The sequence below is a fragment of the Heteronotia binoei genome, chromosome 5 (assembly GCF_032191835.1).
Source record: "Heteronotia binoei isolate CCM8104 ecotype False Entrance Well chromosome 5, APGP_CSIRO_Hbin_v1, whole genome shotgun sequence".
Lineage (NCBI taxonomy): Eukaryota > Metazoa > Chordata > Lepidosauria > Squamata > Gekkonidae > Heteronotia > Heteronotia binoei.
Window position 1 is genome coordinate 83661015 of NC_083227.1, and position 14024 is coordinate 83675038.

Here is a 14024-nt window from a genome sequence, read left to right on the forward strand (position 1 = left end):
TCTTGCCCTGAAAGTCACCAGGTGATCAGTCATCTCTCAAACAGAAGGACCAAGTATGCTGCCCTGAGCTCTTTGGAGGAAGAGCAAGATAAGAAATGGCCCATGCACGGCATTCCCCATGATCTAAACTGCCTTCTGGAGACTACTGGTTTGGGACAGAAACCACCAGGTGGATCTGTGGAAGTCTGGACCAGGCGCCTGAAGATGGCAAAGGGATGGATGATGGTCAATAAACTGAAGCTTAATCCAAACATGACTTAGGTGTTGGTGTGAGGGCAATCTGGCTGCGACATCTGTTACCCCACTGATTGCCAGGATTGATTCGGCTGATCTGGCTGGCTAGGCAAGTGTCCCCTACCTCCCTCACCTCTCCATGTGCGTCCCTCCCAAGCTGCGCACTCGGTGGAAGAGGGCAACCATCCCAGATAGGAGTGTACCATTCTTGGGTCAAGAGTATACGACTGAGGTGTTGTTGGTTAATGCCAAAGCTGCTTGAGGACTGAGGTGTCAGACTGTCCTGGAAGTGTTCATTCCCCCTGAAGGAACAGATCTGCAGCTTGGGAGTGCTGCTGTATCCTGACCTTCAGTTGGAGGTCCCAGTCTCTTCTGAGCTGTTATCAGCTATGATTGATACACCAGCTACGGAAAATCATGCCGTGTATTCAAAAAGTATGAGTTGGCTACAGCGATCTCTGCACTGATTACATCCACATTAGATTACTGTAATGCACTTTGTGTGGGGCTACCTTTGAAAATGGTCTAGGAACTTCAGCTTGTCTAAAATGCAACAGCCAGGTTATTGTCAGGGGCAGAATACAGAGATCATATCAACTCAGTGCTGAAAGATATCCAATGACTACCCATTTGTTTCCAGGCAAAATTCAAAGGACTGGTTTTTATCCTGAATGCCTTAAATGGTGTGGGGCTAGGGTACTTGAACAACTGCCTCCTCCCATACTGTCCAGCCTGCCAGTTAAGATCTTCCTCATAAATCCTGTCCTGTATACCACCACCTCGGGAGGTGAGGTGGGCGGCAATCAGAGACAGGGCTCTTTCAGTGGTGGCACTGCTCTTGTGGAATATCCTTCCTCTTGAGGCTCACCTGGCACTTTCTTTAAGGCACAAAACATTTCTGTTCACCCAGGCTTTTAAGCAAGGGGTTGATATATTTTAAACTCAAAACTGCTATTTCAAGCTGCCAGTCATCTGTTTTTGTTATCTATGTTTTTATGCTGGACTGGGGCTTTTTACGGCTGGCCTTTAATATCTTTTAATGTTTTGTTTGTATTATTTTTTATTTCGTAAGCTGCCTCAGGTGGGTTCTTGAAAATACTACATAAAAATGTTCTAAATAAAGTAAATTGTGCAGCTGGTTAAATTTATTGTTCACCATTTTGCTTAAGCCCCAGGGTTTTTGGTGGATATTTGCTTCCCTTTCAGCATCATTTCTTTTTATCACAGCTGGTAGGCAGGCCCCCTTCCCAGAGCCGAAACACCTGAATGCTGCTCCACTGAAGCTGTTCCACAGCACACGCCTTGCAACAAGACCCAAAGGCTTGGCAAGCCCTACATGGAACCCAGCAGGGCACCAACAGCTACCATCGGGCCCATTAGACTAGCCCTCTGTCATCAGTAAGTCAATCCAGGTTATAGAGCAGGGGTGGGGAACCTTTTTTCTGCCAAGGGCCATATGGATATTTATAACATCATTCACAAGCCATAAAAAATCAACTTAAAAAACAGTGCTCTGCTGAGGAAGAATGATTCAGGCCAGCAAAATTAATGCAAATAATTGTTTTTCTATTTTAAGTCATGTGGGGAGAGCATAATCTGGCACACGCACACACACCCGGCCCGCCGCCCTGGGCAAATGCCTAGGTCCAAGGCTTTTTTGTAGAAAAAGCCCAGCAGGACTCAGTAGTGTATTAGACCACATCCCCTAATATTAGCATATTAGGTCACACACTTATTAGCATATTAGGCCACACCATCTGGGATAATCAAGTGCAAACTGAACTGTGACAGTAACTTTTCCAGGCCCTGCAGCAATTCTGGCTGGCCGGCCAGGCCCCAGGGAGGCTGCTGCACGGTACATCTGGGCCCTGTGATCCCTGCCTGGCCCTGGGGAGGCTGCTGCATAGCATGGCTGGGCCCCACAATCCTCACTCGCCAGCCAGGTCCCAGGGAGGCTGCCACATGGCAATCTATGTATCTGTCCAGAAATCCCCAAGGGCCACACCAAGTGACCTCAAGGGCTGTCTATGGCCCTCGGGATGAAGGTTCCCCAGCCCTGTTATACAGAGAGTCAACCAGTAAGCCTCCCTCCTCTTCGCAACCATCAAACGATCAGAAAGCAAAGGAATTACCAGACACAGCAGGTGCCAGCTCTTTGGCTGTGCAGGTGGGGAGATTAACGATGGCAGATGCCGCTTCATACACCACCATCTCATGCTTGTTCCTTAAGCAGTTCTCAATGAAATCAAACAGTGGGCTGTCACGGCTAAGACAATTTAAAGAGGGGGAAAAAAGACAACGATGGCTGCTTTACACATGTGTGCTTTAACATGTGGACAAGCAACTGAAGGAATTTATTTATGCCACTAAAAAGCAGTGTGAAGTGATACAGATATTCTCCCTGTGGCATCTGAGGCACATGCTTGTTGTCAACAGGCCATGAGACACTGGGGGAGGAGATAAGGCATGAATGGGTTCAAAGGACAACAAAGGGAGAGAGCAAATTTCCCACTGTTTTATTCAGAAGAAGCAATAGGGCAAAGGCACAGAGGAGAACAGATTTTACAGAAAGACCCATGTCTTTGGGAGGGGCTGTAGCTCAGCAACAGAGCATGTGTTCTGTATGCAGATGGTTCCCCAGGTTCAATCTCTGGCATCTGCAATTAAAGAATCTTGGATAGAAAGCATCTGGAAAATCCATTCTCTGCCTGAGACTCAGGAGAGATGTTGCCAGCCATGTTGGGATATAGCAAGATCTAAATTTCAGTCATTATAGGGTTAACATACTCATTTTCATTCTAGCAGAGACTTGACCTGGAAGTACAGCCTGGCTCAGAGGCAATCCTGTGTGTTAACTGGTGTGTCTGACAAAATGATTGGGTAGTTTTGACTTGTTAGTGTTTTGCGTTGGCTAATGATGATAGTGGATTTATATCTCGCCCTCCACTCTGGATCTCAGAGTGGCTCACAATCTCCCATGTCTTTTTCCTCTACAACAGACACCCTGTGAGGTGGGTGAGGCCGAAAGGGCTCTCACAGCAGCTGCCCTTTCAAGGACAACCTCTGCCAGAGCTATGGCTGACCCGAGGCCATTCCAGCAGGTGCAAGTGGAGGAGTGGGGAATCAAACCCGGTTCTCCCAGATAAGAGTCCACACACTTAACCACTGCACCAAACTGGCTCTCTAATGAGTTAATGTCTTCCTGTCAGGCATGTAGAAAAGAATTGCTATTACTCTCACCTGCCTGCCTTGCTATCTGCTTATATTCTGGCACTTTGGCAGACACCACCCTTGTTTTATGTGTAAGTCTACCTTGTAGAGCAAATATGCAGTTTTAGAATCTTTGTTATTTTCTTAAGAACCATCCCGTTCTTTCCCCTTCCTAATAAACTTAGATAAAAAGCTTCATTTGAAATAACAACCCATCACCTCTGTGCCTTATTTATCCAACAACCCAAAGGAGATAATTCCAAGGGAGAGGGAACAATAATCCAGCTTGGTATAAGGCAGCTTCATATGTTTAACTATTTCTCTACAGGAGGCAAGCACAGAAAAATAGTCTTTGGACGGGTGAATCTCACTTGCTGGCTTTTCCCAAAGACAGCTAGGTCCAATATGGAAGAATAATTTCAGATGACTATTATTACTTCCAGGTCTTGTCCATTTTGTGACAACAGGGAAGCTAACAAGCCTCACAGCTGTGTGCTCTCCTTCTGCTTTCCTCCACGTGCTGTCTAAGGAGTTACCCTCACTTCTGAAAATGTTTAGGTAACAAAGCAAACAGGAAATCATCACTCCTGTCCAGAGATCACGGGATATGCCTCCAATACACTGCACAGGATAGGGCACGAATGCTATTCTGTATCAGAAAGGAAGAGGTCCTTACCCTCCAGCTTCTTCCTCTAGCAGTTTGCTGGCTACTCGGATCATCATGCAGTAGGCAAAAGGCGATTTCAGACCCTGCCGCATGAACTTGTTAAGCATCTTGTTCACAGCCAAGCGGTCGTTCTTGCGCACGTGATACAGCAAGCCAAGTGCATGATACTGGAGAGGTAAGCAAAGAAGGTGGGGGAAGCAGCATTACTAAAGGCATCCCACACAGCCAGTGATTCCTCCACCTCCTCAATAAAACTAACCAAGAAATGCACAACTGATACCCAGTATCATTCCCAGTTTCGGTGGATTTTGTGTGGCTTTATGATTCTTACTTGGACCATGATATTGTCGCTTGAAGCTGCCTCCTGAGCTTCGTTCACCCAGCGTTTGACCACATCAAAGTTGGTCTTCAGAAGGTGCTGTGAGGAAACCAAGCCAAAAAGAGCATCAGGAGTTCACGTTGTGTAATTAAGGTGGGGGCGGGGGAGGAGGAAGATTTGGAATAAACTGGGGTTCTCTGGCTTGTGCTGAATCAAAGCTAATTCTGTCTTCCTTCTCTCTCCATTAATTATCTGAACCCAAATGAGAAGCAGCTGATGCTTTTAATACCATTTGGCAAAAAGGCTCAAAGCTTCAGAGTTGATACTACTACTTCCAAAAAACAGAACAATGGCCCAGCAAGCTCCTTCTCAGGATTTCAGAGTGCATTTTGAGTGCTAGTGTGGTCTCGTGGTTAAGAGTGTTGGACTAGTCTCTGGGAGGCCCAGGTTCAAATCTCCACTTGTGCCACAGAAGCTCACTAGGTGACCTTAGGCCAGTCACACATTCTCAGTCTAACTTATCTCACAGGGTGGCTGGGATGATAAAATGCAGGAAAGGAGAACAATGTAATATGCTTTGGGTACCCCCAGGGAAGAAAGGTGAGGTACAAATGAACTAATACTTAAAAAAAAACACGTCTCCAGTGAAGTTCCATATTTTTCAAAATGTAATGTTGCTATTGCTACACCTGATTGTGGACAATTTGCCACTCACTTCTACATGGTTTAGGGCAAGGACTCCATAAGCATCAACGTACCAAGGAGGACACAAGGGCAGAGCTGGACACGCTGGGCACCTTTTCCACAATGGCCTGCTTCATGTAGCGCTCAATGGCCTGCAGCATGCTGCTCTGTGAAGAAGACAAAACCACTCTTTGGAGAGAAGGTGACAGGACTTCAAGAAAGGGCTGATGAGCAAACCAAAGAACCCAGCAATGTAGGAGGCAGCGGAAGAAATTCAGAGGAGAGCCCTCTCCCACACTTAAGAGATGGAAAATGCAAAGTGATATTTGGGGGGGGGGGCGTAGAGAGAAGACCATCTAGCAGCGTATCAGCAGTTAGCACTTACATCAGTGATCCGGCAAAGAGCTCGCACAGCAGGGCCTCTGTAATTGTCATCCTTCCCAGTCATATCTTTAGTTAAACTGGAAAAAAAGATTGGGGTGGAGTGTTTAATGTTCTGAATGCATGCAACCAGTTTTTGAAATGAGCAGACGACAGCCAAAAGACTTGCAAGAACTGAGCAAAGCAAGCATGCTCTCAGCAGGTAGAGAAAAAAGAGAACTAAACAGGACAATGTGTCCATGTTGTATTAACAAAGTAGGAGTCAAGTAGCACCTTTAAGACCCACAAAGTTTTATTCGGAATGTAAGCTTTTGTGTGCTCTAAGCACACTTCATAAGACTTTGTTGGTCTTAAGGTGCTACTAGACTCCAACTTTGTTCTACTGTTTCAGACCAACATGGCTGCCCACTTGGATCTATCTGCATGTTGTATGAAAACTGCACAACCCTATGGCCCCAGTCAATGTATACAGACCTGCATTGGCAGATGATGCCTGCAAACAGTGAGAGGCCACCGCCCTGTAACAGTTTAGCTAAAATGCTTGATGTCATTTTTTCTTAATTTGGAACATACTTTGACATACTTTGTTTTGGGGGTGGGGAGACAGAAAGCAGGCAGGAGAGATCCAACTATTAAACTTCAGCACCTGTTTTAATAGACACATGACCTCTCACCAACTGTGCCATTCACCTGCATAATTCTCTGCAGGTATTTCAGCCAACCCTGAAAAGCTAAGAGGAAAAGCATATAACTAAGAAAAAAGTGCAGAGAGATCAGCTCAGCAAGGACGCACCTGCTAGTCACAATGATGACATCCTCAGCAATACCGGACATCTCTTTGATGGTTAGGTAACACATTCTGCGGAGAGTTGGCTGGTGTGAAGAATCACAAACAAGTGTTAGGGAGCAAAAGTACCAACAAGGCATAATGTTGCCACAGCTGCTGAACTCCAACCATTCTTCTGTTCAATTCCCCCTCATCTTCACCACACTTTTGAGACTGCATCTGACTGACAGCACAGGCTGCAATCCTAGAATGTTTTGAGTAATCCCCATGGAATAAAGCAGAACTTATTTCTGAGTAAACATGTATAAGATTACACTGTAAACCACTCCTTCTGCAGTTTTATAAGATGCTGAACCTCTTCTAAATGGAGAAGCAGTCACTCTAATCTAAACCCATTGAGATGTGTATAGGATTGCACTGAAAGAGAAGACAGTCTCAGCAAAGTTACACTAGAGGGCACATATAAGGATGAAAACCCACCTTCTACTGTCAGACTATCTAGCCCAGTTTTGCTGCCTCTGACTGTTGGTAGCTCTCTGAGATCTCAGGAACCAGGCATAGTGATTATCTGTTTTGTAATCTTGGGCTTGCAAAGCATGTGCTTCCCATGACAGGAGAAATCTCAAATATTCACAGAACAGATCACACAGGGTTTTTTCCCCAAGGAGGAAAGAGATAGAGAGGGAGACAGAGGGGGAGTGGGGGGGGGGAGAGAGAACAGGCAGCTGTCAAAGCTGCCTTTCTACAAACGTACGAGCACAAAATATATATATTTTTAATACTATGCACAATTGCTTAAGCCATTCAGGGAGCTCTGCATTGAGTCAGCAGCTTCTGCCAGGCATAGTGCTGCACTCAGACCTGCAGACTCACTAGTTTGGGGTCAGTTATGATCTCTTGGCCTCCATGCACCATTTGTAAAACAAGAAGCCTTTGCTGTGTAAGTAAATGGCACTTTCCTCTCTTCCCATCTTTTGTACAAGCGTTTACCATTTATGCTATCTGATCTGACTAAGAGCAAGTATGGCACTCCCTTGTAATCTCAGAATATGCACTGTCTGCCCAAATCCACCTAACCAGCTTCCACAGAGCATTCTCTTTCACCTGAGTCATATTTCCCCCCAGCTTACTGGCATTTAGTAAATACAAACATCTAGCTTCAGAAGCAGTCTCTCCAATACCAGGATTGAAATCTACATACGATCCCACTTTGTGGGGCACAAGCACCGTTCTATCATTAGCCCTTATGGCCAGCAAAATTGCTTGGAATATTTTCTCCATAGCAAAGCAAAACAAGGTTTTTAAAATATGGAAATCTGTCATTAGTTTTTGTTTCACCAAAGGGAGTCGCTTGATTCCCTCAAGAAGGTGGATTCCTAACCAGTGTTATTTAAACCAAACCTTAGTTTTAAAGTAATGCTCAGTTTGTTCTTTGCATAGAAGACAAAGACAGAGCGGCAAGCAGATGTTGCTGAAATAAAACCATGGAATGAGTGGAATGGCATGCTTCACACTACTTTTACTGTCTCCACTGGATTTTTCAAAGAAAAGGCTATGGACTAGAAGGTCTCAGCAACTATGGATCCTTGGGTCAAACCTGTCTATTCATTCCCCAGTCAACTGGTTCCACCAACTGTCCACTGTGGAGGTCAGAGAGTGGGGCAGATGAACAGCAAATGTGGCAATGGATCTTTACAGATGTCTCATTTGGTATAGGCAACATGGGGCTTTGGCCTGTTGCTCCCCATTCCTTTGTCAGACCTCTGGTAACTGTAGGAACTAGGCTACTCTCTTGCACCTCTCCCTCTATTGACACTGTTATACACATGGTATAAGCACAAGGCTTACATCGTTGGACTGGAACAGTTTGGTCATTGCAAAGAAATATTCGGTGGCTTCCATCACACCAAAGTGTTCCCCCTAGAATGGAAAAAAATATACGTTTGCTGGTGTTGGTAGGCAAAAATCAATCACATTTAGTATTTCCAGAAAAAGCACAACAGCCATTGTCAGCATTTGCCTTTAGCTCATGTCAACAGTTCACCTCCACTGAGAAGAGAGGTCAGCAACAGCCAACTTCCTACCCACAAGGAATCGCTTTTACAGCTGCCTCAGCCCATCTGTGAGTCATCTGACGACAGTGCACACAGCTGCCACCCACTTCTTCACCCAACCAGCCAGGAGGAAAAACAGATGAAACTGCCCTGCACTTCACAACCTGCTACAGATGCTGTAGAGCCAGCAGTTTTCCCCAAGCAATACTCTGTAAGGCACAAGCTTTTCAACATTAACAAGCAGACTGGTTTTATCTACAGAAGAAGCAAGTCCCAGTAGAAAAACAAATACTCCCCATTACCTGGTTGATCAGGTACAAAATCTTGGTGAGGATATGAGCACATTTTCGAGGGTTTATAGGTGTCTCGTTGAATACTCGAGCCTATGAGGAAAGAGGCATGCAAAATGAGATCTCCAATTATGCCACAGCAGGGGGAAAAGGGCAGTTTTAAAGTAGCATTTTAAAGAAGCTTACCTCTTGCAGCACAGCACTTTTCTCCAAATGCTGGAAAGGATTGGAACCCCCACCTGCAACATAAAAACATCAAATTCTGTAATGATTAAGGATTCTCACTAGGTGAAAAATTAATTGGTGGCAAAGATTGACAATGGCTGAAGTTAGTCAGCTTTTTAAAAAAGAAACAAGTTTCTGAGGGAACAGCATCAGAAACTGCAGCTGGGATGATCAGAAGAACAGAAAACATAGTTACATTTTTCTATTATTATGTGCCCTCTTTAGGTGTGCAAACTGAAATTTGCCAGGAACAGGCACTTGCTGATTACTGAACACCAACTCTTGCTCACATCACAATGGTTCAGCCACGACACATGATCAGACAAGCCACAGAGTTCTGGCCAGGGCAACCCCACATTTACTCTGCCTTTCCACCCAACTTAGGGTCCCCGAGGTGGCAAAGCAAGATTAATAACACATAACATTTAGGAACACAGACATGAACAGGAGAAAAGGTCAGTGGAGAGCCAGTTTGGTGTAGTGGTTAAGTGCATGGACTCTTATCTGGGAGAACCGGGTTTGATTCCCCATGCCTCCACTTGCACCTGCTGGAATGGCCTTGGGTCAGCCATAGCTCTGGCAGAGGTTGTCCCTGAAAGGGCAGCTGCTGTGAGAGCCCTCTTGGCCTCACCCACCTCACAGGGTGTCTGTTGTGGTGGGGAGAAGACATGGGAGATTGTAAGTCACTTTGAGTCTCTGATTCAGAGAGAAGGGCGGAGTATAAATCTGCAATTCTTCTTCTTCAGTAAAAATCAGTGAGGGAACACCATATAAAACAAGAAGTCTTCACCTGCTGGTGGAAGACAATGATAGAAGGGAACAGACAAGTCTCTCCGGGGAGGCAATTCCATAATTTTCAGCACAAAGCAGTGCAGTGCCTGGGAAAATCTGCACTTTCTAACATATGAAGCCTTTATCATCATCAGATGAACCTTAAACACCACACAGTTCAGTGAGCAATTATAGCAAGTTCATCTACAAGAAGATAAAGGTATTTATCCCTCAGGGGCATATAAAGGACACACCACTGGTGCTGCTTCTTTAAGAGTCTTAAAGGTAAGGACCAACACCTTGAACCAAATCTGGTGCTCGAGAGGTAGCCAGTGCATTTTGCACAGCACAGGATGCATCTGCACCCGCATAGGCCTCGATGCCAACAACCGGGCTGCTGCGTTCTGCACCCGCTGGAATTTCCGGAGCAGGGTCAAGGGAAGCCCCACGCAGAGAGAGTTACAATAGTCTAATCTGGAGGTGACCATTGCATGAATCACTGTGGCTAGATCATGGGAGGTAAGGTGGGGAACTAACTGCTGGGCCCACCTCAGATGGAAAAAGACGGCCTTGCAGTGGCAGTGATCTGTGCCTCCATAGATAAAGAGGCATCCAGGAACACCCCCAGGCTCTTCACCTCTGCTAATGGCATCAACTGGATGCCATCGAAGGGTGAGAGCCTGATCCCACTCCCCACCCCCTTCTGACCCAGACATAGGACTTCTGTCTTTGATGGATTCAGTTGCAGCCGGCTCTGACACAACCAACCAGCCATGGCCTGCAATACTTCACCCAGTTCTTCAGGGGCAGAGTCCTGGCAGCCGTCCATAAGCAGAGATGTAGTAACCCAGAGATGTAAGTTTGGTTAGGAGAAGAAAAGATTATTCTAATGGCATGGATCCTGGGTATCATAGGTCAGCCCTAGCCACTGTACGACAATGCTGTTTGCAACATTACAGGAGAAAAGGTTAGACACTTCCATACAGATATACAATAGAAACTCCAGTATTGATGCTAGTGACTCAGAATATCTGTCTACGGAAATTCATTACTTGTAGATTCATATCATGCCATACAAAAACAGAGCCTCAAGACATCCAACATAAAATTCAGTTAACAATGTTGTATCCTACATGGAACAACAGAAATAGGAACATGTAGTGTCAGACCTGGATAGCCCAATTTAGTCCAACCTCGTCAAATCCTAGAAGCCAAGCAGGTCAGCCCTGGTTAGTATGTGGGTGGGAGACCACCAGGGCAGTCCAGGGGAGAGTGACCCAGAGGCAGGCAAGAGCAAAACACCTCAACCCTACAGGGTCACCATAAGTTGCCTGTGTCTTGAAGGCAAAAAAAAAAAAGTGTCAGACATTTTTCATTGGGTGTACAGATGTCAAGCTAGCAGCCAGATCAGATTGCTTTTGTGATATATTTATAAAATATACTGTGATGTCCTTTTCACTGCACTGTTGAAAACAAACTTTCCCAAAGGCTTACAAGCTACAAACAAGACACAAAAGAGGGGTGGGCAGGCCTAGAAATAAGAGAGACAAACTTTTTTTGGTGTTTAAAAAAAATTCCATACAGCATTTATAGATGGCACAACTGCAAGTCAGGCTAGTGTAGAAATGCACAAGAAATATAAATACAGCCCTTAAGATCAAATGTATTTAGAGGCAATGAGGAACAATGATGATGAAATAAATTATTCAAATTAATATGAAGATAACATTTAAAACGTGTCATTTAGGGGCTAGATCATATTGCAAGAGTGACACACCATTTGCCCTAGGGCCTACAGAAGATACATTAGAACAGGGGTCCCCAACCCCCAGGCCTTGGACAGGTACCAGCCATGAGTTGTATAATTATTTCATTATATATCACAATATAGTAACAACAACAACAACAATACATTGGATTTATATCCTGCCCTCCACTCAATCTCAGAGTAAATGTCCTTTACCTTCCTCCCCCAGAACAGACACCCTGTGAGGTGGGTGGGGCTGAGACAGCTCTCCCCAGAAGCTGCCATTTCAAGGACAACTCCTATGAGAGCTATGGCTGCCCCAAGGCCATTCCAGCATCTGCAAGTGGAGGAGTGGGGAATCAAACTCAGTTCTCCTAGATAAGAGTCCGCATACTTAACTACCACACCAAAAAAAAGTGCACAATTGCATAATCCCAAAACCATTCCCCTACCCCTGGTCCGTGGAAAAATTGTCTTCCACAAAACTGGTCCCTGGTGCCAAAAAGGTTGGTGACCACTGCATTAGAAGATTCTGTAGCACAGCCATGACCCTACAGTAAACTTCACAGTATGACAGTGTGAAATGCTGTCAACACAACTCCCAGAGACTTGATTGGCTATGGGTGTCATCAGATGGGTATATTCCATATAGTCTACTTCTCCCCTTCAGCCAATACAGTGCTTACCAAAGGGGCATAATGGCAAATACCTTCTTTCTTACGCTGAGTGATGCTGCCTAAGAAAGCATTCAGCTTTCCAGAAGGGCAATGATGGAGAGAGAGGGAGTTGGTAGTACTTTTAAGATTTGACAATATAGTGGACAAGCATATAATCTGCATTTCTCAGTAAAGTCAACTAGAAGCTCATGAAAACTGCATTTTAAGAACAGCCAGCACTGTGTGGTGCTTTAGAGCATAGGGAAAGGAAGGTCACACTGCCAGAAAGCTCTCTGGGAGACCTTGGGTCAGTTACGCAGTCAGCTACTGGGGCAGCAAAAACACTGCAATCCTATGCAGGTCTACTCAGATTCCTACTCAGCTCTATTCAGTGGGCCTTACTCATAGGAAAGCCTGTTTAGGATTACATTGAAGGAGACAGTAGAACATAAGGAAGGATATATGCCAGTTTGAGGTCCTCAGGGGAAAAGCAAGATAAAAATGTATTTGTGATTTCAAGGAACCCCAAAAGGCTAAATCACTATGTAGTTCAGTTCAATATTTTACTCTGAAAATAGACAGCATTCTGAACTATATTTATATCATCCTGCCTTTGCTAGGAGTAATATGTTTGAAATTATTACATAGGGTAGCAGTTCAGTTCCTTAATTTTATCATCCAGGTTGTTTCAACCTGCCAATTTGGTGTAGTGGTTAAGTGTGCAAACTTTTATCTGGGAGAACCAAGTCTGATTCTCCACTCTTCCACTTGCACCTGCTGGAATGGCCTTGGGTTGGCCATAGCTTTCACAGGAGTTGTTCTTGAAAGGGCAGCTTCTGTGAGAGCTCTCTCAGCCCCACCCACCTCACAGGTGTCTGTTGTGGGGGGAGAAGATATAGGAGATTGTAAGCCGCTTGGAGTCTCTGATTCAGAGAGAAGGGCAGGGTATAAATCTGCAGTCTTCAAATGCTGCATAACTCAGAGACCAATATGCATCAACCCAACTTTATTCCAAGGGGTTTTTTTTTACCCTGTAATGGCATAATGAGCAACTGGTGACCACTATTCTGCTTGAGCAAACAGTATGTTCTAGAGCAAACGGTATGTTGATTGCAGCAAAAAGCAATTGTGGTAATGGACCCTTCTTTGTGTTTATGATCATCCTCACAGCACTCTGATGCAAACCATGACAGTTTGAAATGATCACCCAAATAAGTTTTTAAAAGCACACACAAAATGTACACAACTAGCTTCAAGGAAGTGATACTGACAGTAGGCCAGATTTTTCTGGGATATGCAGTCACCAGATATAACTACATGCAGGTAGCACAAGTTACTTCTGCTTTCTCTCCCACACAGCCTTGACATAGTAGGCATTCACATTAAAGGACTCATATAACCAGGATTTCACTCCTTGAACCGCAATGGAGATCCTGTCCAAAGCAGAACCAGGTAGGACTGGACCTTGCAGTGTCCTTGCCAACGAAACCCCAAGCCCTGACATGCACACAGATGTTCATCACCACATGCCTGCTTTGCATTGACACACTCACCCGATTCCTCATCCTTCTTATCAAACTTCTTCAGCATCCTGTCCCTGGATTCAGAGGCGATAGGAATCAAGCAGTCTAGCTCAGCAGAGGAGACCTAGCCAGGGCAAAGGGAGAGGCAAAGATCCCGGGAAGAAAAGAAATGCTAGGGGAGCGGTACAACTCAGTCGGGATGCTCAGGGGACCCTAATGGGTGCGTGTGTGTATATAGCCCTGAAGCCTTCCTTCCTGTCCCGGCGCCACTTCCTGCCAGCTTGTCATTTAGAGACACCTCAGCCTGACAAAGAAACGCAAGCGCGCTCGTCTGCTGGTGGGCTGCAGAGGGCAATACGTGGCTGCCAGTATTAGGGCGGAGCTAAAGAGGTGACGAGATCGTGTCGTCCTTCAGCCTGTAGCCAATGCTGGCGGGCAACGCTTCAACAGCCAAAGGGATTTGGAGCCTTCGGGAA

The 14024-nt window shown here is 45.3% G+C and overlaps 1 protein-coding gene across 1 annotated transcript in view; it reads right to left on the minus strand.

The window, feature by feature from the left end:
- Positions 1-13808, minus strand: part of COPG1 (COPI coat complex subunit gamma 1) — a 33400-nt gene extending 19592 nt beyond the window's left edge. Inside the window, exons 1-10 of the mRNA XM_060239708.1 lie at positions 13579-13808; positions 8813-8865; positions 8639-8719; positions 8131-8202; positions 6289-6368; positions 5500-5575; positions 5189-5281; positions 4443-4529; positions 4121-4278; positions 2367-2500 (exon numbers count right to left, since the gene is read on the minus strand). Coding sequence (XP_060095691.1) covers positions 2367-2500; positions 4121-4278; positions 4443-4529; positions 5189-5281; positions 5500-5575; positions 6289-6368; positions 8131-8202; positions 8639-8719; positions 8813-8865; positions 13579-13615 — 871 coding nt within the window. The 5' untranslated portion in view covers positions 13616-13808. The remainder of the gene's footprint in view (positions 1-2366; positions 2501-4120; positions 4279-4442; positions 4530-5188; positions 5282-5499; positions 5576-6288; positions 6369-8130; positions 8203-8638; positions 8720-8812; positions 8866-13578) is intronic.
- Positions 13809-14024: the final 216 nt, after the last annotated feature.